This window comes from Cyprinodon tularosa, unplaced genomic scaffold (genome assembly GCF_016077235.1).
Source record: "Cyprinodon tularosa strain WSP-4 unplaced genomic scaffold, ASM1607723v1 ctg186, whole genome shotgun sequence".
In the NCBI taxonomy this organism is placed as follows: Eukaryota; Metazoa; Chordata; class Actinopteri; order Cyprinodontiformes; family Cyprinodontidae; genus Cyprinodon; species Cyprinodon tularosa.
The window spans coordinates 1,746,747-1,769,570 of record NW_024038652.1 but is presented as its reverse complement, the minus strand read 5'-3'; the positions used below and the strand labels follow the sequence as shown (position 1 = coordinate 1,769,570).

Below are 22,824 nucleotides of genomic sequence, written 5' to 3'. Positions count from 1 at the left end.
TTTAAATTCTGATTGTTTCACCTCTGACAGTTTTTGTTGCCCTCCCCTCATCTTCTCATCTACTGTGAGCCTTTTAAATTTCCCCCCCTTTTTTTTCTAAAGAAAACTATCTTGTCAACAAAATTATGTAGCTTTTTAATCATAAAAATTCTAGAAGTAAGTTTTTGTGATAATGACTACATGAAAGTATTTGCCTTTTTAAATAAAGTTTGCTCCGAGAATGTCCGACAGTCGTTGGTTCTAGGCAAGTGTAGGCTCTTTTTATCTGTAATAATCCACAGACAATGAAAAATATATTGTCCCTTCCACATAGGCCTATTGGTTCCCCAGAGTAATCCATTAAAAATTGTTTTTCTGTCAGAAAAAAATAAAAAAAATAAAGCTTTTCTGATCAAAACATGCTAATCCAATGCTGGCAGTTTCCCATTAAGGGTTCGTACACCTTTTCCAAAGTCAAAATCAAGCACTTTTCAAGCACTTTCAAGATCCATTTTAAAACTTTTTCCAGCACCTTACGCCACCGTAAATTACATACCAATACATAGTCAAAATTATTATTTAGTGTTTTCATTGCATTAAAAGAGATGCTATAAACAACCAAAATTGTGTTAGCAGAAGGATCAGATATTTAAGCAAAACACAAGTTTTGAAGACGTTTTTTTTCCCCCCACACGTCTCCTCGGATGATCAAAGAAAATTACTTCTCTGCCATGGCGTAGTAAGATAACCAACCAGAGGGTGTCGCAGTTCAGTATTATCAGCCGTAGAGTTATCAATGCTGTTTTAAGGTCTGGGCCTGGCAATGAATTAAAACTTTGTTTTTCTATTGTTTTTTTTAAACGTTGGCGAGGCAGTAGCGTGAGTTTGGCGAGGCGGCCGCCGTGCTGCAGGAAACACTGCAGTACTAACATTACATTATCGCACCGTACTCTCAGTCACTCAGTAACTTAGCCTGTGAATTCCTAGCTAGCAGTTACTAGCGTAAACAAATAGGCACTAACGTTAACATGTATTAGGCTACTTCAGTTACATGAAGGATAAGTCTATGACTCACCCTTCATGTGACTCGACAGCGCAGACTCGCCCATTGTGAAAAGCTGCACATCTTTTTTGCAGACTTTACAAGAGGCAACTCGTGGGGTTTGTCCCCTTTTAATCCATAATTTGTATTTTTCATCTTCCAGCCAACGTTCATTGAAACGACAACCTCCCGGCATGGTGCAGTAGTGGTTTCATGGGGGCGGAGTCACACATGGAAATAGACTTGCAGATCGCAGTCACACATAAGCGAGCAGGTTTCATTTTCGGGCTCTCCAACATTTTATTTCTCCATTTAATAAACTTACGATTCAGTTAGATAGGTATTTGTTGCGAAAGAAATAGTTACAATTTCAAGCATTTTCAAGCATTTCATCCAAAATATAAGCACTTTTCAAACCTTGAAAACACAACGTAAAAATGAAAGCATTTTCAAGGATTTTCCAGCACCCGTACGAACCCTGCCCGGTGAAAGAAGTCGTCCAGTGGGGCATGCAGAGCAATTACCACAGAGACGTTTCCATAAATGATTGAGAGCCATCAAGAAGAGCTTTAAAACAATTTGTCATGCTCATGGTCAGCATTCACATTGTCGTGCGTAACAAATTAGATTTAACCTCATAATAAATAATAATGAAGGCCGACAGGTTGACAGCCCTGCGATGGACTGGCAACCTGTCCAGGGTGTACCTATGGGAGAATTATCCTGCCATAATGCAAGAGCACATAATTTCAATTTGAGAAAAGAATCTCATCTTCTTGCACTCAAAACTTATTATGCTCACACTCAAAACATGCGCTCTCTCTCAAATATTTTCTCTTCTCTCTCAAATCTTTGTTTCTTCTCTCAGATTTAATGCTTCTTGCACAGATATTTTCTCCTCTCGCTTGCCTCCTTCGCTTCGCGCACAAACAGCGCTCTGCTCGAGTCTGTTACGCTCGCAAACCTGTAGGCTCTGCTTGCGGATTTTTTTTGCTCTCTCTCAGATTGGATCGGATCGTCGCCTAGCAACCTTTCCAGCCAATAGAATGACAGCCTCGGAAAGGGTGCGCTTGTCTAACTCTAACAGTATGCCTGTGATAAACCTTACCAACAATAAATTGGCGATAGAGTAAATGCCTCATTTACTCTATCTCTCGCCCATGGACAGCTGGAGGCAGGCACCAGCACCCCTTGCGAGCCCACTTGGGATAAGCGTGATGGAAAATAGATGGAAAAAAAATAAGTAAAAAATAACTTCAGAAGAAACTTTGTAGCCTACAGAATAAGATAAATATATATATTTCCATGTTCTAAAACATGTTTAAATGCATGAAACAGAATTTGACACATTTGGACACATATTTGGCATAATGTGCTGATTTAATAAAAAACACAATATGGCAGCAACATCTCGTCCTATCGATGTAAGATTTTGCACACATGTTGTCAACAGCAGGAATGCTGGGTGTTATGATGTATGCCCAACGTGGGGCATCTGGGAAGTGATGAAATTTTTCAGAGGAAAAGAAAATACCTTTTTAAACATGCTTAAACTACCATGGTTTAAGTTGTTTAAACGTCATGTTGAGACATTTATCAGAAAAAAAATTTAAGGCCAGCCATCTGAAGGATGTAAAGTCTACGTTTAATACGTGATGACATATGAGTATATCCAGGACTTTGGTATTTATACAGAAAACACATTACAAACTGTTTAATTGTCTTTACTCGTTAGGGTGACTTCTGAGGGGAAATTAGTTGTGAAGGATTTTATATATCAGGGTGAGTATAGGGCAGTAAATGACCATATATGCCACATTTCTCAAATCTTTATTTATACAAAATGTCAACTATGTTTTACTTCATTACACATTACATCTGCTTTCTGCACAATCTTGGTCTAAAACAAATGATCCTATAAAAGAATATTAGGTTTGTTAATAGAAAAATGTCAAAACTTTCAGTTTGCCTCCATGATTTAACTCGGCTCTGTAGGTGTGGCTCCATGAGCTTTACCAGCTGCTGTAATGATCCTGCTCTTAGTGTAGCTTGCAACAGAGTTGGTTTATATTTGCCGGTAAATGGAGAAGAAGAGTATTGTTAACTAGGGTTAGTCCTTGTCTATTCACTTGCGTGGAAAAACTCACAAGTCTACCAGCGGTTTGGTTTCCCATCAAAAGGCTCTCTGTTGTCTTGCCTGTGCAAAATCTAAACCATCTGGATCAAGGCCATAAAACAGGCTTAAATGATCTGTATTTATCAGTAGTTGTGGTTTAGTTACAGTGGGGCAAAAAAGTATTTAGTCAGCCACCAATAGTGCAAGTTCTCCCACTTAAAAAGATGAGAGAGGCTGGTAATTTTCATCATAGATATACCTCAACTATGAGAGACAAAATGAGAAAAAAAATTCAGAAAATCACATTGTCTGATTTTTAAAGAATTTATTTGCAAAATATGGTGGAAAATAAGTATTTGGTCAATAACAAAAGTTCATCTCCATACTTTGTTATATACCTTTTGTTGGCAATGACAGAGATCAAATGTTTTCTGTAAGTCTTCACAAGGTTTTCACACACTGTTGCTGGTATTTTGGCCCATTCCTCCATGCAGATCTCCTCTAGAGCAGTGATGTTCTGGGGCTGTCGCTGGGCAACACGGACTTTCAACTCCCTCCAAAGATTTTCTACGGGGTTGAGATCTGGAGACTGACTAGGCCACTCCAGGACCTTGAAATGCTTCTTACGAAGCCACTCCTTGGTTACCCGGGCGGTGTGTTTGGGATCATCGTCATGCTGAAAGACCCAGCCACGTTTCATCTTCAATGCCCTTGCTGATGGAAGGAGGTTTTCACTCAAACTTTGACGATACATGGCCCCATTCATTCTTTCCTTCACACGGATCAGTCGTCCTGGTCCCTCAGCAGAAAAACAGCCCCAAAGCATGATGTTTCCACCCCCATGCTTCACTGTAGGTATGGTGTTCTTTGGATGCAACTCAGCATTCTCTCTCCTCCAAACACGACGAGTAGAGTTTTTACCAAAAAGTTCTATTTTGGTTTGATCTGACCATATGATATTCTCCCAGTCATCGTCTGGATCATCCAAATGCTCTCTAGCAAACTTGAGACGGGCCTTGACATGTACTGCCTTAAGCAGGGGGACACGTCTGGCACTGCAGGATTTGAGTCCCTGGCGGCGTAGTGTGTTACTGATGGTAGCCTTTGTTACTTTGGTCCCAGCTCTCTGCAGGTCATTCACTAGGTCCCCCCGTGTGGTTCTGGGATTTTTACTCACCGTTCTTGTGATCATTTTGACCCCACGGGGTGAGATCTTGCGTGGAGCCCCAGATCGAGGAAGATTATCAGTGGTCTTGTATGTTTTCCATTTTCTAATAATGGATCCCACAGTTGATTTCTTCACACCAAGCTGTTTACCTATTGCAGATTCAGACTTCCCAGCCTGGTGCAGGTCTATCATTTTGTTTCGGGTGTCCTTTGACAGCTCTCTAGTTTTGGCCATGGTGGAGTTTAGAGTGTGACTGTTTGCGGTTGTGGACAGGTGTCTTTTATACTGATAACGGGTTCAAACAGGTGCCATTAATGAAGGTAACGAGTGGAGGACAGAGGAGCCTCTTACAGAAGAAGTTACAGGTCTGTGAGAGCCAGAAATCTTGCTTGTTTGTAACTGACCAAATACTTATTTTCCACCATATTTTGCAAATAAATTCTTTAAAAATCAGACAATGTGATTTTCTGGATTTTTTTTTTCTCATTTTGTCTCTCATGGTTGAGGTATATCTATGATGAAAATTACCGGCCTCTCTCATCTTTTTAAGTGCGAGAACTTGCACTATTGGTGGCTGAATAAATACTTTTTTGCCCCACTGTAATCTGAAATGTTACTTGGAGCTGTGGTGATTTAAGGTAGCTACATATGAAATATTTTTTCCCTCTGGATCTGAGTAAACTTATGGTCTTAATTTTGTTCCCTTATTGTTGCAAGCAAAGAACATGTCTTATAAATGGATATTTGAAAAAATTTAAATAAAAGAAAACCTTCCTGGTATCTGTGGTGTTTTCTGAGATTTAATTTTTTGAAATTTCTTTTCATATTTTTTTATTTTTATTTTTAATTTATTTATGTTTTTACAGGTTTTATTTCTTCAAATTTAATTAATCAAATTTCTGTTTTCAGATTGAGTTGTGTGAATTGCATATTTTCAAATAGTTTTTTTTTATAGATCACATTCTCTTTAGTTCTTCGGTGGACTTTTCTCTGAAGTGAGGAGCAATGACGCATTTTTATTGTTCTGTATCGTCGTTTGACTTAGACAAAGTTTATTATCATTTTCTACACACAGGTTATATGCAAAATGAAATTTCGTTCAGTACAGCTCTCAAGACATTTATATTTTCCAAAGTGCAGCAGTGATAAAATGTAAGAATGGTGATCAGATGTAAACATAAGCCTGAGATACGATTTACAGTTTTTCCAACATTCAGCGTTTTTTTTTTTTTTCGTTTTATTCAACATTCAGCAGTCTATATAGGCCATTTACCATTGTTGTTTAAGCACAAACAACCAGAATATGCGTTCAGATGAAGCTAAGGTCTCTGACAAGCCTGCTTTCTACCTTCAGTCGTAGAATAGAATATCTTAAAGTCTTCTTTGATGGCTCTGATTTCTGTGGCAAAGAGAGTAAAACCTCTTAAAAAAGGTTTTTCTGTTTTTCTTTTTCTCTTTTTGAAACCATTCTCACATACAAAAAAACAAGCCAACAACACATAAAGTCATCCTACAACACCTAAGAGAGCCAAAATTACTAAATGGGAAAAAGCTCAAGCATTTAAGGGAGGGTTATTATGGGAAGGAAGAAATTCAGACATCTGAACTGAGATGCAGAAATGGGTCAGACTAACCCCTAACATGTGACCGAGCCACAATCTCTCCATACTCATCTACTGTGGCACTATTTGCTCTTCACTATGAACAAATCCATTAGTTTACTTCCTTACTTTCATAGAGGAGGTAAGACTCAGGCAAACCTTTTGTTTCTTGCATACATTCATGTAAAGAGCTTCTGGCATCTGTAAGCCATTAACCATCTTAGAAGAGCTGAGTGACTGATTGATGGATCGACTGAATGAGTGACTGTCTTAATGTTAGCATTCCCTCTACTTTCTCCACCTCACCTCCACCTCTGGCTTTATCCAACCTTCTCAGTGCTCCCAGCTACAGGCTGCAGATTAAAGCTGTCCTCATCTGGATCTCATCAGTGTGGGCCAGCCTCTATGTTTTATAGGTTATATGGGGGAAAAAAACACGTTCTATCTGAGAGTGGTCTGTGAATGATGCAGCATTTTAAATCGCCTTCTGGCTTTTCCTTCATTGTCTGCGTGACGTTCATGTGTGATATTTGTGGTCACTTTCTGAGTTCTTGCAGTTCCTTCTTGCTGTAACATCTGCAGTATGTGGTGGATTGTTGTGGGTTCACTGGGTGACTGATGCTTCCAAAACATTTGAAATCATTGTGGTTACAAAGAAAAAAAACTCTTTCTTGCACAAATGGGGAACTTTTCTTCCTTTTCTTGCTATTATTGTTGATGAAAATAATTAAAATTGAAGGTGCTTAGTCATGTTGTGTGTCTTTGCAAAAATGACCAAAAACTATTTTATCATGAAGAAAAAAGTTTAATTTTACCAACCATCCATCATCCTGATAGTGTTTAGATTTACAATTTTGAGCCTAAATAGAATTCCAGCACTGGGAGTGATATCAAACATAAACAGTTTTGGCTCCACCTTTTGGGAGTACTGCATAACTGTCAAAAAGCCACATGGCAAAAAAATCAAGGTGGCTACTTAATAGAGCCTGACCATCTTGCATTACATTGCGGTAGAGCTGCAGCTCGGCGTGGTTGAAGACCACGTGATGTTATTAAAGTAAACGGCTCTACAGCAGTGGCAAATTCTTACTGAATAATAGGGAGGCTAAACCTCACTTTGAAATTTCCTAAAATTATTTGTAAAATATGCATTGTCAAATTTCATAAATGTAGTCATTAAACTGGATTAAATATGTGGTAAAATGCACCTGATTTCATGAATATGTTGCGCATCAATCAGCTGTTTATTCCACTCTTGAACTCCCCTCTTCTCTGGAGCAGCAGGACGCTGCTTCAGCCTCTGTGAGAAATGCCAATTGAAATTTGAGCCTCCATCTGTTGAGGTAAGCAGTGAGAAAGCAGAGCCTGGATTGGATAAAACCCCAAAATCGTCACTTCCCGTGAAACCAATAAATACTCCTTTTTTACTTCCTTTTTTTCAGATTGAATTCTATGAATTGCATTTATTCCCCAGATATTTTCTTCTCTTCAAGCCAATTAAAAATCTTCACTGTTGACCAATAAAAATAACCTTTCATAGAAATGTGTCTTGGCTCCTCAATCCAGAGGAAAGCCCGCGGCAGGGAATATGACCTATTAATCGCATTTTGAAAAGAAGATAGTGAGTAAAACTCAACCTGACAAAAAGAAATTTGAAAAAAGATACATTAAAAAATACAATTTAGAAAATAACTAACTAATAAATATGAAAAAAATAGAATAAAGAAACCTAAAAAACTTAATCTAAAAAACAGTTTAAAAAAGCTGTTTTAAAATACATATTTTTATGAAAATCTAAAAAAAACAACAACAGCAAAGTTACTCTAAACCTTTTTTTTTATTAACAATTTTTTGTTTTTATTTCTGTATGTCATTTCTTTTAAATTTCCATTTACAAAGCCTGCTCTTCATTTGCAGCAATAATGGAACAAAATCCCCCCCATAGACACAGCATTAGTACAGCAGCTCTGAGTTCGTTTAAGGGTGAATGGCCTGAAAGCTTCTTAATGAGGGCTGGTGTCCAGATCTTCACTGCTTCACCGTTTCTGATTTGTAGGTCGCTCCATCTAGTTGTCCTCTGTTGTCCTCTGACTCAAGATGGAAAGATCAGCATTCACTCTCTGCAGTTATTCTTATCAGACGTTCGGTTGTTAGCACAGCAGTTCACTCTGTGTTTACTTTATCCACCAGCTTCATAATGTAATTCTCAGCAGGGTTTTATTTGCCTATTCCCTCACTCATCTTATAGCTGGTTCTGTTCTGTTGAACAGTTTTATACTTTAAACATAATTTAATTTTCATGTTGTGATTAAACCTCAGCTAAATGCTGCTTTTACTGCAAAATCCAGTTAAGTCATTGAAATGGGCCACAGATATCTTGTATTACATGCAAATAAATACATGTATGTGTCCTGATAGGAACACAAACAAGGAAATGTTTATTTTCCAAATCTCTTTTTTTTGTTATGTTCTCCTTTACAACAGTATGTTAGGGTTAGGCTCTTAAAATAAACAGATACTTATACAAGGATTTATATTGCTTTTTACCCTCCTATCCTCTGGAAGGAAAACTAATTGTGTAAATAAATCCTGGGCTTCCTGATCTTATTAAAAAAATGTACAGTAAAAGCATTAATTTTCTGTTCTTTATTGATACAGGAGGAAGTGCTGTGATGGATTCAGGTTTGTGATGGGCCAGTGCATTCCTGAAAGTAGGTAAACCATACACTGATCTGCTCATAAAACACAATCTGAGCTAACATGTTTACCTTCAATCATGACTTTGATGCTTCTTTTTGTTTTGCTATTATATTATTTAAAGTTTTATTCTGCAATGGTTAGGGGAAAACCTAAAAAAAAATGCAAACTTTAGTACCAGGCAAAGTATTAATACACACTTCCGATACAGTTTATTTTACTGTAACCACAAATGTGTATGTTTGAGTATTTCAAATGATACATATCAAAAGCAGAAATGTGAAGTAAAAGAAAATATGATTAAAACATTTAAAAGATGTCCTGCTTAAAGCTATTTGAAAAAGGTGCATCAAATATCATAAACTACAGTTGGACTCATGATAAGAATGTTTGATGCCTGATTAAGGGTTGTAATTTCCAAAAAGTAGTAACATGTTTCCTAATTTAATGCTTTGGCCGGATATTTAGGGCTGTTGTTCTGTTGGAAGGAAAAACTCTTCTTCTGTTTCTTTGTTCCCCCAATGGAAGCTGGTAATTGCTTTTCAGTAATTACTGTCTTCCTGCTATGATTATTATATTTTTTTTATTGTGAGATCTTTGCAATGATGCTCTGGGGCCTCCAAAAATCATTAGCTAAAGAACAAATAAATACAAAGCATTTGTAAGGTGAAGAAATAGAATAAAGGAAGTTGTCTACAGGTCTGTGGAAAATCACCCTGCTGGTGCTTAGAAACAATATTAATGCTTGTCAGGTTAGGCTGTGAGGCTCATATTTTTTTATTTTGATCCTTCATGTGTATCAAGTGAACTTTATTCCATTATTTTTGCAAGCAAATAATGCTTTTGTAGAGGGTAAGTTGAAAAAAAATGCATGAAGAAATATAACTTCTAAAATGTTAAAGCAATAACATCTGCACATCTTTACTTCTTTGTACTAACCACCAGGGGGCGCTGTTTCTCTATCCTGAGAATAACCAGCGATGCACTGATTTCAGTAAATAAAACATAATAATAATTGTTCCATGTTACTGGAAGCAAGCTTTATGGACTCACACCAGGAAAACTTTTCTTTAGAGATTAAAACAATGCTGCGTACCTCCATTTCACTAAAACTTTCAGCAGTTGTGAAATGAGGCCTGTAGGGATCAGAGGAATGTTCTCTTTGAACTGAATTAGCAAAACTCAGTTAAACAATGAATTGAGAGAAAAGTGCACATCTTAAAGTTACAGTGAATATTTTCTGTGTGTTTATACAATGTCGGGATTACTGCTCTAATTTAAGCAACCTTACCAGGTGAAAACAACTAAATAGTAACTCACTGTCTATTTAAGCTTTATAAAGCTTAAATAGACAGTGAGTTACTATTAAGTTTTGTATAAAGTTTATAGGGTAAGAGCTAAAAGGTTTTATCACCTCAGTTAAGATGAATGTTCTCCCATGATCTTCTGGAGCGCTCACTATAGTGTATGAAGAGATGAGTATATGGAGGGCAATAAGTGCCACAATATAATTGATACATATCTTTTTAATAATTATTTATATGTGTCATCAATTTATTTAAACTAATACATATAATTGTCTTCAGCTGAATATATTCATTTCACTTTAAAAAGTGGATAAACTTATGTTATGATTCAATAGTTTATTTCATGCTCCTGCACCGAGGCACACAATAAATAAATGTAGGCGGGACGTCCATAGAAGCCCCGATGTCTGATTGGCTGATTCTCACTGAAAATGATCTGGCAATGTTTTCTGAGATCCAATAATTTTTTTAACCTTTAAAATCAGTATTATACCTGGAAAAGCAGAAAAACTTCCAAAAAAGATTTTGTTATATATTTTCCAGCTCATCATTGGGTGAGATACTCCAGCCTTTTATAGCCCAATTTTATCTGCAATTTATCTAATGATCTTGGGAGAGAGCTTGCTCTGGTCTGGTGTGATGGGAGGCCTTTACAGACGTCAGCAGAATCAGTTAGCCCCGCCCACTGACTAACACCAACTCAACTTCTATCTCAGAGGTTGGAGTTTCTCACCCAATGTGTTATAAATGGCCACATGTTTTAGAAAATTACTGTAAAAATTTACAGTAAAAAAAGTTGACTTAAAGCAAAAGAAAACCTGAAAATGTTGCCTTATTATTCTAAGTGAGAAGCAGCCAATCACACACTGTATTATGAACAGAAACCAAGTCCCACCCTCTGAGTTTGAGGTGAAGTTAACAGTACAAATAAGGATTATAATATGAATAAATGCAGATTAAAATCATGTCATGAATGTAAGTTAATCTATATCTAAAGAAATTACATTATTTAATGCCATCATTTTAAAGATGTACAGTATTTCATTATCTTATGGCTCATTTAATGATTTATTTTTATATTGCATGGTTTAGTGTTACATTTTAATATTGCATGGTACATTTATTCATTTCAATAAACATTTACAACTATTTATTTAACGTGATAATGATGTATTTCATCAGAACGAGTCAGTCTACTCTTCTTTTTTGCAGGTGTTGATGTGTGTGCGGCGTCACCGTGTGAGCAGCAATGTACTGATAACTTTGGTCGCGTCGTCTGTACATGTTACCCTGGTTATCGCTTCGACAGGGAAAGACACCGTACCCACAAGTCTCCCTACTGCCTGGGTAAGTTTGATTTCATCAGTTCCTCTAATGAAATACACATAAAAAATTGGACCAACAGATAATAATATCAGCCTTCACAACCTCATCTGTTTAGGTTGTTAATGGTTTTTTATGTCACTGTACCTCCTCTGTTTGTTGCCTGCTTAATGTACATGCAGACATCAACGAGTGCGAGGCGTCTGGTAAAAGTCTATGCGACCATGAATGTGTGAACACAGTCGGGAGCTTTCAGTGCCGCTGCCACACCGGGTACATCCTGGCTCCAGACCAGCGCTCCTGCATCCCCGTGCGGAACTGTGAGTTCATGTGTTTCACCTGAAAATGATCACCATCATGACACTCAATCTTCTTTAAATACTTGTTTTTTTGGGGAAGGGGGTTTTCCACTTGGTTTCTGTGAACACAAGCAGTTGGATTAAAAGCCGTTTTACAGCTGTGCCTTTTCTTATCTTATTTGCGTATCCAGGATTGTTTGCTTTTAATTTGTTTTTTATTTTTACTGATGGACCCAAAGTTAGCAGTTCCCTGTACTGATGATTTCAATGACTAGGAACGAACATGGGCTTATTTACTAAGCACTGATCAGTCATTCTAGGGAAAATGGTCTACCCCCCCCCCTCCCCCCCCCCCCTCGTGTTTGAACTTAATTGGCATCAAACAAATTGACTATGTTTTTCTTGTTTCTTTTTTTTCCAAGAATCTGGACTTTATTTGACCATCACCTTGAACATTAAAACTATAAACAGAAATTTCAGTGCTTTAAACACAACAATAAAACCTTTTTTTCTATTTGTGAAAACTCAAAAATGAAAACTATTAATGCTTTTTGGAGCATTTGGACCAACTTAGAAGAGCATGATTACTGTAATATAAAAATGTTAATCAGGAAGCGGATTAATTCAGTTAATTTTATTTAAATAGATGCAACTCAGAACATGTCACCTCAAAGCACTTTACTAAGACAATTCAATCAGATCATCCAGTCAGATTGGTTAAAACCAACTGAGTGCATCGAGATATTGAGTTTGCAGGACTCGCCTCTCTTGGAAGAGCTTGTGGCGACAGCAGATATTCAATTGCATTTTGTTTTTGAAAGCAATTTCTCACAGTAAGCATGCATGCAGCAACAGTGGAGAGGAAAAACTGTTTAACTGGGGGAAAAAGATTCAGCAGATCTACCGAGCCCGACTGTGGGATCAGGTAGACAGAAGCAGACATACTGTACAAAAAGAGACATAGAAGAACTATTCTATAAACACTTATGTTAGAAAAGTTAAACTAGCTCCCCATGTGATTTTCTATGAAAGAAACTGTTTATTCAGATGATCTCTGAGCCAGTTTCTACGTGAAAAGGGATAAAGGATAGTTAGTAACAGTAAAAGCTGAGCCCATAACTGTGTAAGAGAGAAACAGGACTAAACATTTAAAAAGAAAAGTAAATAAAAAATGCATTGCTTACATATTCCTAAAAACACAAGTAGAGGTTTGTAAGATATTTAATTTTATTATTATAAGCAACAACTACTTTGACATCTGAAAAAAAAAATTCTTTACCTTTGTCTAGTCTCCGTCTTTTAGCCCTGATGTCTGTTTACAAAGACATTATAGTGTTGAAGGTTTAATAATCTAGATTGTGGAGACATATAATGCAGAAGTGAGCAGTAACCAGGACTGTGTGACTAAAATATCTTCCATTAAAGTTAAATGTTTGTTGAAGTCTATTACTCTAAATTAGAGACCCAGCATTTCTTATCCTTGAACCAACGAAAGGCTATCAGAGACGACTCATGACCCAAATTATGGGTCAACTATGCCAATATTTCTACAAAATCTTTTTATCTTCGAGCATTTAAAAATAAATGTTAATCGTTCAGTTTAATTTTCCGTGTTGGATTTCAAGACCCAACTGTTTAATCAGGATGCTAAGTGGGTTCAGAACATTATAACATTTCTATTATAAAATCATTGCTGTTGAGTGCTTTATTTTTGTTTTTGTTTTTTTGTTGATGTGTTTTGATATAGTGCGCTACATGGCAGAAAATGAAAGAGTCTTTGTTTTGTCCCGCAGTAAGCTCCTCAGGAAAGTCCGACACCTTGATGAGTGCTGGTTCTTGCTCGTTCACCTGTCAGGACTTCATGAACATGAAAAGCAGCCTGTTTCAGCTCAAGCTGCGGCTTGGAAACACACAGTCACACAACCAGGTAGGAAATCCCTTCAGTTTAAAGAACTTTAACCAAAACGTTTTTTGTTGATTGATGAAAAGCGAGCTTAACGTCACAGTTCCAGAATAAATTTCTGTGAACAAAGTAAACGGAGTAACGGATGAACATCAGGCAGCAGGGAAGGATAACCATCCATCCATCCATTATCTTACACGCTTGTCCCAATTGGGGTCGCGAGGGGTGCTGGTGCCTATCTCCAGCAGTCAATGGGCGAGAGGCGGGGTACACCCTGGACAGGTCGCCAGTCCATCGCAGGGCAACACAGAGACACACAGGACAAACAACCGTTCACACACACACTCACCCCTAAGGACAATTTAGAGAAGCCAATTAACCTAACAGTCATGTTTTTGGACCGTGGGAGGAAGCCGGAGTACCCGGAGAGAACCCATGCATGCCCATGGAGAACATGCAAACTCCATGCAGAAAGACCCTGGGCCAGAAATTGAACCCAGAACCTTCTTGCTGCAAGGTAGCAGTGCTAACCACTGCGCCACTGAGCAGCCCGGGAAGGATAACATTAATAGAAATTTCTTTCTCTGTTGTGTTTTTAGGTGTCTGGTTTGGCTAACAGCAGCGACAAACCGGCTCGAGGGGGGAAAAGCATGGACACCGCCTGTCTGCCTGGATTACCTGGCCCTCCAGGGGCTCCTGGTCTCCCAGGTAAGGAAGAGATGACAAAGGAGGATTATTTATTCAACTATTGGAGGGGAAATGTTCTTGGTACGTTGGTAAAAGCCTCGTTACTCTATTAAATGTCATCTGTTTGTCTTTACCAGGACATCCAGGAGAACCAGGAAGCCACGGCAAGCCTGGGGAGAGGGGTCCGCCTGGTCCAAGGGGTCCGAGGGGAGACATGGGGCCTATGGGACCAGAACCAGACCTCAGGCACATCAAGAGAGGCCGCAGGGGTCCAGTGGTAGGAAAAACCATCTGTGTAACAATGACTGCTTTAGGGTTTAGGTCTCTACTTCAGAGCATTAGATCAATACCTAAATCCTGCACACCTGCTCATCATAAAACTAGATCACCATATGAGTTTATGACCCAAATATTCCTGCTTCAGTTCTCAAGCATTACTTCATTACAGTAAAAGTTTTGGAGCCTTACAGTGGAATCAAAGTTGACATGAATTAATGGAACAACATTCAGACAGACAGTGGAGTTTTTCTCTAAACCACAGATATCGTTAATCACTACGGCTGCAATAAAAAACCTGCAGATGAAAGAAAAAGAAAATCTGAAATCAGACCTTTTTGAATCTTTGAAAGATCAAAAAGAATTCTGTTGGGGAGCTTTTTGTCAGAAGAGTGGAGAAGCCAGCAGCATCTTTTCTCTGCAGCATACAGTACTCTGAAAATGCATTTATCTCCCTTAAAGTTCATAGCTCCAAATTAAATGATAACGCATCCAAATAACATACTGTAAAGTAGGGCCGAAACAATAAATCGTGAATAAGCGACAACTATCAACTAGTTTAGTAATCGATTAATTGTTAATTGTAGTATAGAGACTCTAAAACATGCCTTTAACTGACAGAGCGACCCACTTAAAGCAGCAATTATGCCAAAATTTTGCTTTTAGAACAAAAAAAACCTTTCCAGCATCAATATAAAAGAGCAGTGATTTCGCCACTTATTTGGAGGAGTTAAACTTACTACCTCTAAGCTTCTTCTTTTTTAACTTTTTGGCTCAAAACAACAACAAACTTTAATGTACTTTATCATTATTGTAAGTGATGAATCAAACATAAATAAAGCTTCATTGAGAGGTAGAAAGAAATCATTTGGCTTCACTGTTTTCTGTCTCAGTTTGTTTTGGAAATTCATAAGACTTTCTCCACTGCTCTTCTGTTTTGAGACGTTTAAGATGAAGTAAAGATAAATATGTTCAAAAAAAGTACAATTTTACCTTTACAGTCCATCCAGTTCTACTAATTAGGTAAACAAAGATGAACACCACTGACAGTAGCCGAATTTCTGATTTGTAATGTGAAGTTTATAAAACTCATTTTGGTCATGAAAACATCGGGAATCATCTCCCTTTTTCTATTTATGATGCTTTTCTATCTGTGAAAAAAATGTTGATCTGAAGCAGCAGGACACAGTGTTCTTCTGATTAGATAGTTGTGTCAGATTTGTACCATCAGACGTGGAAATTGAAATAAGCGTAAAGAGCAAATCATCATGTCCTTATCACTCCTACAGGGACCACCTGGGGCGCCAGGAAGAGACGGATTAAAGGTTGGAACTTTTTTTGATTCTGTTATAGCCACCTAAGGTCAAATTTAATCAAAACTCTAAGTTTGTTTGCTTCCTTAACCTGGTGGGGAGAAGGTTTTATTCAGTAAACTCAGTGTAAACAATCACATTGTATTATTTCCTAATTTAGTTTGGAGAGTTGTGTCATGGTTTTGTGCAGACATTAAAAAGAAAATATTTTACTAGATATGTTATATATTAGGTGTTAAAAACACAAACATAGCATGTCTTTATTTATGCCTTTAGACGAGGAATTTATTCAAGAATGAGCAGCAATATTCACTGAGAAATAAGTATTTATACATTCATATTCAGATTTTCACCTCACAATCCATCACATCCAGACTTTATCAGCCCTCACATTTGCAGCATTACAATTCAATTCTGTGTATTTAAATAGTGCAAATTGACAACACAAGCCATCTCAAGGCACTGTACAAAGACAATTCAACCAGATCATCCAGTCCGATTGGTTCAAGTTTTTCTATCTCAGGAAACCAGTTGATTGCATCGACTCATTGACTCTTCAGCAATCCCTCACACTAAGCATGCTTGTAGCGAAAGTGGAGAGGAAAACTCCCTTTGAACAGGAAGAAACCTCCAGCAGAACCAGGCTCAGTGTGAGCGGCCATCTGCTGAGGCTACCTGGGGTTCAAGGAGACAGAATTACGCAGAGTTAGATAATAGATATCAGAACTTGATATCTGTGAAAGTTAATTGATATGTGATGACAGCATTGTAGAAAACAATTGCAGTCAAACAGCCGCTTAATATTTACTGCATGATGAAAAGCAGAATGAAAATATGGATGAACCCCATGAGATGATGAACAGGTCCTATCTATTAGAACAACATTTTTATACTTCATCTTCACCGGCTCCTACCTAAACACAAAACATTGATCCACTACCATTCAACCAGTAAAATAGTTTCCCTGTAATTTTATTGTAATTAAAACTGTCTGTGGCAGGTCGTTTGATATTTGTCTGAAACTGTGTTTATTTATCTGAAAACTGAAATATATTTTCCCTTGTGAAAATATTGAAAAATTACAAAACTTTCTGGATGTCTAGAAACAAACTTCAAGTCTCCATATTTCTGTTGTTACTGGTCATTATTTGTATTACTTTAATTAAGAAAGAAATGTTTTTTAGATATCATAAATAGACATTCAGTTAAGCGAATAAATGTCAAAATGGCCACTTAAAATGTGTAAACATTTCTAAGTATATAAAACTTGATTCATACTGGTACAATTTCATTTTTCTTTACCTTCTGAAAATCAGCTTCTGCTGCAAAAATGTAATTCAGAATATCTGTTGTTACAATTGGGAAAAGGAATTTAACCAAGAATAATCATATCTTCTACAAATGGAGAAACAGGAGACTGTCATGTTTGGGTTTTGGTTGCTAGCCCACATGCAGAACACAACCGGAGACAGGGGAAAAAGTTCAAAAGGTTTATTGAAATACACTGGTTGAAACACAGAACTGATTCTGGGGTAATCTGGTCCAGGACTGGTCACAACTGATTTTCTCTGCAGAGGGGGACAGAGTGGTTAGCAGAAGCCGGGCAATCTTGTTGGTTTGATTGAGTGAAGGTCTGTACCTGTTCTGAGATTTGAGCAGAGTGGCAGAGTGGGAAACCTGGAGGGTCCAGAGGCAGACGGCAGGCTGAGGGCTGACAGGTTCAATTTCCTAGGGTTCTTCCCCGATCAGACAGACTGGTTTCAGACAGGGAAACCCTTCCAGAGTTTCTATTTTCAGACAGGTTCTTCCTAGAAGCAGAGAGGACAAAAACAGGTTAGGTTCAGGTTATCAGGGAGTCTAGATTCAGGCAGGCAGGTTGGCTCAGGCTTGCTAACCATAACTGGCAAAACACTCTGGCACCAGAGTGTTGTCCACAGCCCACTTAAGTACTGGTCCCCTGATGAGCAGATGAGAAGCAGCTGGTGAAGTCAGCTCCAGCTTCAGGAGATCCAGTACGCCCTCTGGTGGAGGAAGGTAGACAGCACCCCAGATCCCAACAGAAGTAAAAACAATCAGGATGGGATCCTCGGCGCCCTCTGGTGGGCAAGCCTCTGGATCCCAACAGAGACAACCCTATACATAAATGTCAAAACTGCCTGCCATACCAGATTACATATAAACCTACACATTAACTCGAGAAACAATTTTCTCCTTTGCCATCTTCCTCTCCTTTTCAGTTGTAATGCTGTTTCTCTGTTTTTTAAACACATTCTCCACATTTTTTTATTTTTTTATTTATTAAAATCTCTAGTTCCAGTGGGGTGAAATAGGCACTTCCTGTTGCCTGCTGTCATGGTGACTTGTTGAATCATAATTCATTTTCATACTTGTTACACATGCTTTCAAATCTGACTGAACCTACTCAGAGTTGATTAAACTAACTCACACCAGCTGTTGTAAAACCAAAAACTCAGAGTCTCCAAGCCCAGGCTAGAACAAGTCAGAGTTAAGGATTTAAGCCTGAGTTTGTTAAACCTGCTTTGGGAAAAAGACCTCTGTGTCTGTGTTACGTTAATGCATTACAGATAGTAGTACCTGTGTGTGCTGTTGTGAATGCTCTGGCCTGCATCCATATCGCGCCAAATCGTGAATTTATAAATTTTTTAACAATCTACTACTTAAGCATGTTTATCTTAATGGAGACATAACATGCAGATCCTTATGTAGTATACATTGGATATGTTTTGTGTATTATCTCTTCTTAGGAAAATCCTCCTTACACATGATAATCAAGCTTAGTTCATCTTTATTCACTTAGTTTATGGCAGCATTTCAGGATCTAAATCTTCTGATTGTTCTTAAAGAACAGAATATATAGACAAGTTATTTCAGTCTTAGATTTGTTGGCTTTATGTTGATTTATTTCCTATTGGTTCAACAAAATCCAGAAATAACTATAATGTATTTATCAAGCAGCGGCTGTTGGGTGGCAGGAATGAATTGGTGTAGTTTTGTAGGTCTTTCTTTTGGACTTAATTTAAATTACATCTACTAGCAAAGCAGTCCATGTGTGACAATATACCCTATGCAAAATGAATTCTGCATAGAGTTGAGACAAGGTGGTTAAGTGTTGCTGTTTTCTTCCAACAGGGTGACCGTGGCGCTCCAGGACCGAGTGGCCCACCTGTGAGTACCATAAGGAGAATACTTTGCTTGGAAGCAATGCTCAGGGTTTTTAGTATCTAGATCTAAAATGTTCACCAAGCCTTATTCCAATCCTTCCTGTTTTTTTAAGATATTGGCTGTCCATGGTAGATGTATCATACCTGTTTGTACTTAGATAGTGGCTTCACACTTTCCCTGCAGGTGTTATGTCATCCATGATCAGCTTACAGCAACACTGCTTAGGTTTTTTTCAAGGTCAACATTCCACATTTTGCGCATACTGATGGTCTGGGCAGGCTGCTCTTCTTGTAAACCTTTCCTATGTAACTTTAGAGTGTTGGATCCGTCGCTGGTTGGATCCGTCGCTGAAAGAGTCATGTGACCCAGAGCGCCAGTTTTTGGCAATCTTTTAACTGGAGAGCTGTTTAAGTACAAATTTATTTTTAGGCAACCAAACAGATCCGACCCTTACCTGATCAGACATATCTCTGGTTCCCTGATGTCTGATCTAATCTAGTTGGTTGATTATTTCCTTGTCTTTACTAGTGAATCCAAGAGTTCTCACTTTGCTGGTCCAAAGTGGTAGCAGATACCTAAACACAGGGGCAGACTCATTCCGACCATCAAATTGTAGACTTTACCTTCTTATCCTTTCCTTTCGAGGGGTCAGCAGTAAAAGCACTATCCAGGGTAGAATAAAGAGTACGAACTACTGTGCTAAATCCGGACGACCTACTGTTGTTTTCCTTTTCACAGACAAGCATATGAATGACTGTCAAACTGGAACTAGAGTCTTCTGGAAAGGAACTAAAAAAGCAAGCGTTACTTAAATGTAGGGAATGGCTGAAGCTCTTTGTTATAAAACCTAGAAAATATGAACATGTATACATAAGGGTGTGGTAGACAGAGTACATGCCAGGAAATAATGAGTTTTTATTTAACTCTGTGAGGTGGGCTGTGTCTATACACTAAATCCTGTCTCACAAACATCGTTCAGACAGTATAGCGACTTTGCAGTGGTTAGGAATGTGAAGAGGTCGCTATGCTAAAGAAAATATGATAGGAAGCAAACTGCATTTATCATGAGAATGGTTGATGCACTTCCATTTTGGCTCAAGTGTCCTTATAGATGTCCTCTCTTTGGCAGCCTAATTAAACTGCAGTTATTAATCAGTGTTACCCAGAAAGATTAGTGTGATGCAGAGTTTTTTCTCACAGTTGGTCGGTGTTTGTTTAAAAAAATAAAAATATTTGTGAATTTATAGTAATTGGCCAGTAGATGGCGCTGTCTGCAGAGTTTTTCTCTTTTCATGTGCTATGGTCCTTGTGCATGTAAGAGTAAAACATTTACCATTGATCTGCATAACCCACCTTTTGTGTGACTGCAGGGACCACCCGGCTCCTTTGACTTCCTTCTGCTGATGATGGCTGACATCAGGAATGACATCATTGAGCTTCAGGAGAAGGTGTTTGGAGAACGGAGGGGAATCTCTCTGGACAATCCTCCTCATTCCAGTGTTGAAGAAGACTTTGTAGAATGGGCCTCTGGACAAGGAGATTTTAAAACCTGACCCTTACATCAGCATTCACAGACTCCAGGCTAGCAGACCTAACCAGTGCCTACCTTTGAGCTCTGTTTTAAAACCAACACCTGAACTTGTCAGTTAAACCTTAGCTCACAGCCGGGCTGAACTGAACGTAGCCATGAGTCTTGGTGGAACTCTACTCACTTCGAACTGTGAAACTGAGAGAAAACAGACATTTAAAATCTCTCTCTTACACCGTTTGACTGGCTTTCATTGCTGTGGGTGTGATCCAGCCCTGTGTGTGCAGAACATCATGTGAGAAAGATACAACATGAGCCCTTCTGTCTGAGCTTCTGAGCTCTGCCTTTGAGCTGAACCACTTCAAACGATAGATTTTATCGTCTACATCTCTTCCCCTTCCTGTGTCCGTCCATAGAAGCTCTGCTTTGCCACTGATGGATTGCCTGCAGGGGAATTAGTTACAAAAAAAGAAAAGAAAACAAATCAGAACCTGCACTGTTTGCCTTTCCTGCACCTGCCTGCAGTGTCCAGCACTGAGGTTGGACCCACAGCCGATCTGGGATAAAACTCAGATAATATTTCATGAGAGTGCTGTCGGGTCATAATTGTTCATTAGATAATTACAGCTTCATTTGTGCTCAGAAAAAGGATGTAGAAACTAAAAACTGTTGGCATCTGTTGCTTTGATAATATGAAAAGATGCAAAAATTAAATACAGAAGATTGTCACTGACATGGTTTCACCTAAAAAACGGACAAAGGAATTATTTTAATGACACTTTTATATTCATCATTTTATTTAAATTTGTAAACATTTCACTCATGTAAACAGGTTAAATACATTAAATTTCATAGAAATAAATGTTTATTTTTTTTATTCAAACAGTTTCAAGTTAAGAGCTCATTTCACATTAAAGGTGTATTTAAATATGTTCTGTTTTTTGTAAATTAAATATGAGTTTGTATTAAAAAAGAGAACAAAAAATAAATATAAATAAATAAATCCAATAATCTGAAAGCTGGATGCATCAAATATATCTATTTTTCTCAAATTGTAGTGCTTTGTTGCATGAATAATGAAACCGCACCAGGATTAGTTGTACTAATTGACTTAATTTGAGATATATGTGTTTTCATTGTAAATACAATACAACAAAACTCCTACAGATTTTTATTTTAAAGGTTTTCAAAGAGATCTCAGAAATTACAGACCGTATATTTCCAAAAGCTTTTTTCCCCATCATCTGCCTTATAAAACATAATTCACCCGGTTCCGCCAGCAGAGGATGCTAAGTCACTGATTAAGTCTGAAACAAAATTCTTACAAAACTGACTTCACTCAGTAAAGATTCCCTCCATTTAAACCCATATGTTTCTCTAGTTACATAGCTTTAAATATTTGGTCTCTCAGCACCTTAGAAAAAAAACTGAATGTAGGAAATATTCCCTTATACTGATGCAGCCTTATTCCATTTGCCATGTGCATAGTGGAAATGTAAGAGGTCAGAGGTCAGAGCAATTGGATATAAAGACGTGGAAGGCAGGTTAATGGCCAGACACCACCGAGAGGGACTGTTTGGACTTCAAATAAAGAAAAAAAGGCGAATTTGAATTTTCAGACTTGGACAGATGTCAGCATGTGGTCTTTTTTTGATTTTGGTTCATTGTTGCTGGATTCTGTGTGAATTCCTTTAATGAAAACAAACCACATCCATTTTCACATACAGTTTGTTGATGTGAAATATGCAGGTGCAGTATGTGTTCGTGTCCTCAGTACCTTTGCGTGCAGGTTGCAGGTTTCTCACCCAACAGCTCCGCCCCCTGCCGTGCGGTCACAGTTCTCAGTACAATCACCAGCAGGTCAACAGGGATCAGGAAAAACAACGTGAACAATTTGAAAACCGTGTCAGTAAGAGAAAGGCAAGGGACTGAAAGAGATGATCTCATTTCCTTTGCTGGTTGTCATGCAATGGGAGGCTTTGCTGTCTGTCTGTAGGGGACAGCAGAGGCAACAGAGTTCACAGCGCACAAAGTTTTTGTAGCATTGGTATTAATTCCCCTGTTGCACCTAAGAAAAGTTATTCTATATTTATTGATTAATTAATTATCCGTAGAAACTTAATAACATTTCACAAGTGAAACCGATACATTGAATTGATTCCTTACACATAGACTGATAGACTTAAGGCCAGTCCTCATCCTGCAAGTTTAAGTTGTTTCTCTGCTCCAACACGCCTGAATCAAATTCAGTTAAATTAACTTTATTTATCCAGCACCAATTCACAACACGTCATCTCAAGGCACTTTATCGAAACAATTTCATAGGATCATCCAGTCAGATTGGTTAAAAAATTTTTATCTAAGGAAAACCAGCTGATTGCATTAAGTCATAGAATTCCATG

General features: G+C 38.0%; 1 protein-coding gene across 1 annotated transcript in view; it reads left to right on the top strand.

Annotated features, from left to right (window-relative positions):
- Positions 1-20,897, top strand: part of LOC119781949 (collagen and calcium-binding EGF domain-containing protein 1-like) — a 69,122-nt gene extending 48,225 nt beyond the window's left edge. Inside the window, exons 3-11 of the mRNA XM_038282605.1 lie at positions 8,565-8,617; positions 11,123-11,257; positions 11,416-11,553; positions 13,326-13,459; positions 14,035-14,143; positions 14,260-14,399; positions 15,688-15,723; positions 18,862-18,897; positions 20,265-20,897. Coding sequence (XP_038138533.1) covers positions 8,565-8,617; positions 11,123-11,257; positions 11,416-11,553; positions 13,326-13,459; positions 14,035-14,143; positions 14,260-14,399; positions 15,688-15,723; positions 18,862-18,897; positions 20,265-20,447 — 964 coding nt within the window. The 3' untranslated portion in view covers positions 20,448-20,897. The remainder of the gene's footprint in view (positions 1-8,564; positions 8,618-11,122; positions 11,258-11,415; positions 11,554-13,325; positions 13,460-14,034; positions 14,144-14,259; positions 14,400-15,687; positions 15,724-18,861; positions 18,898-20,264) is intronic.
- The last annotated feature ends 1,927 nt before the right edge of the window (positions 20,898-22,824 follow it).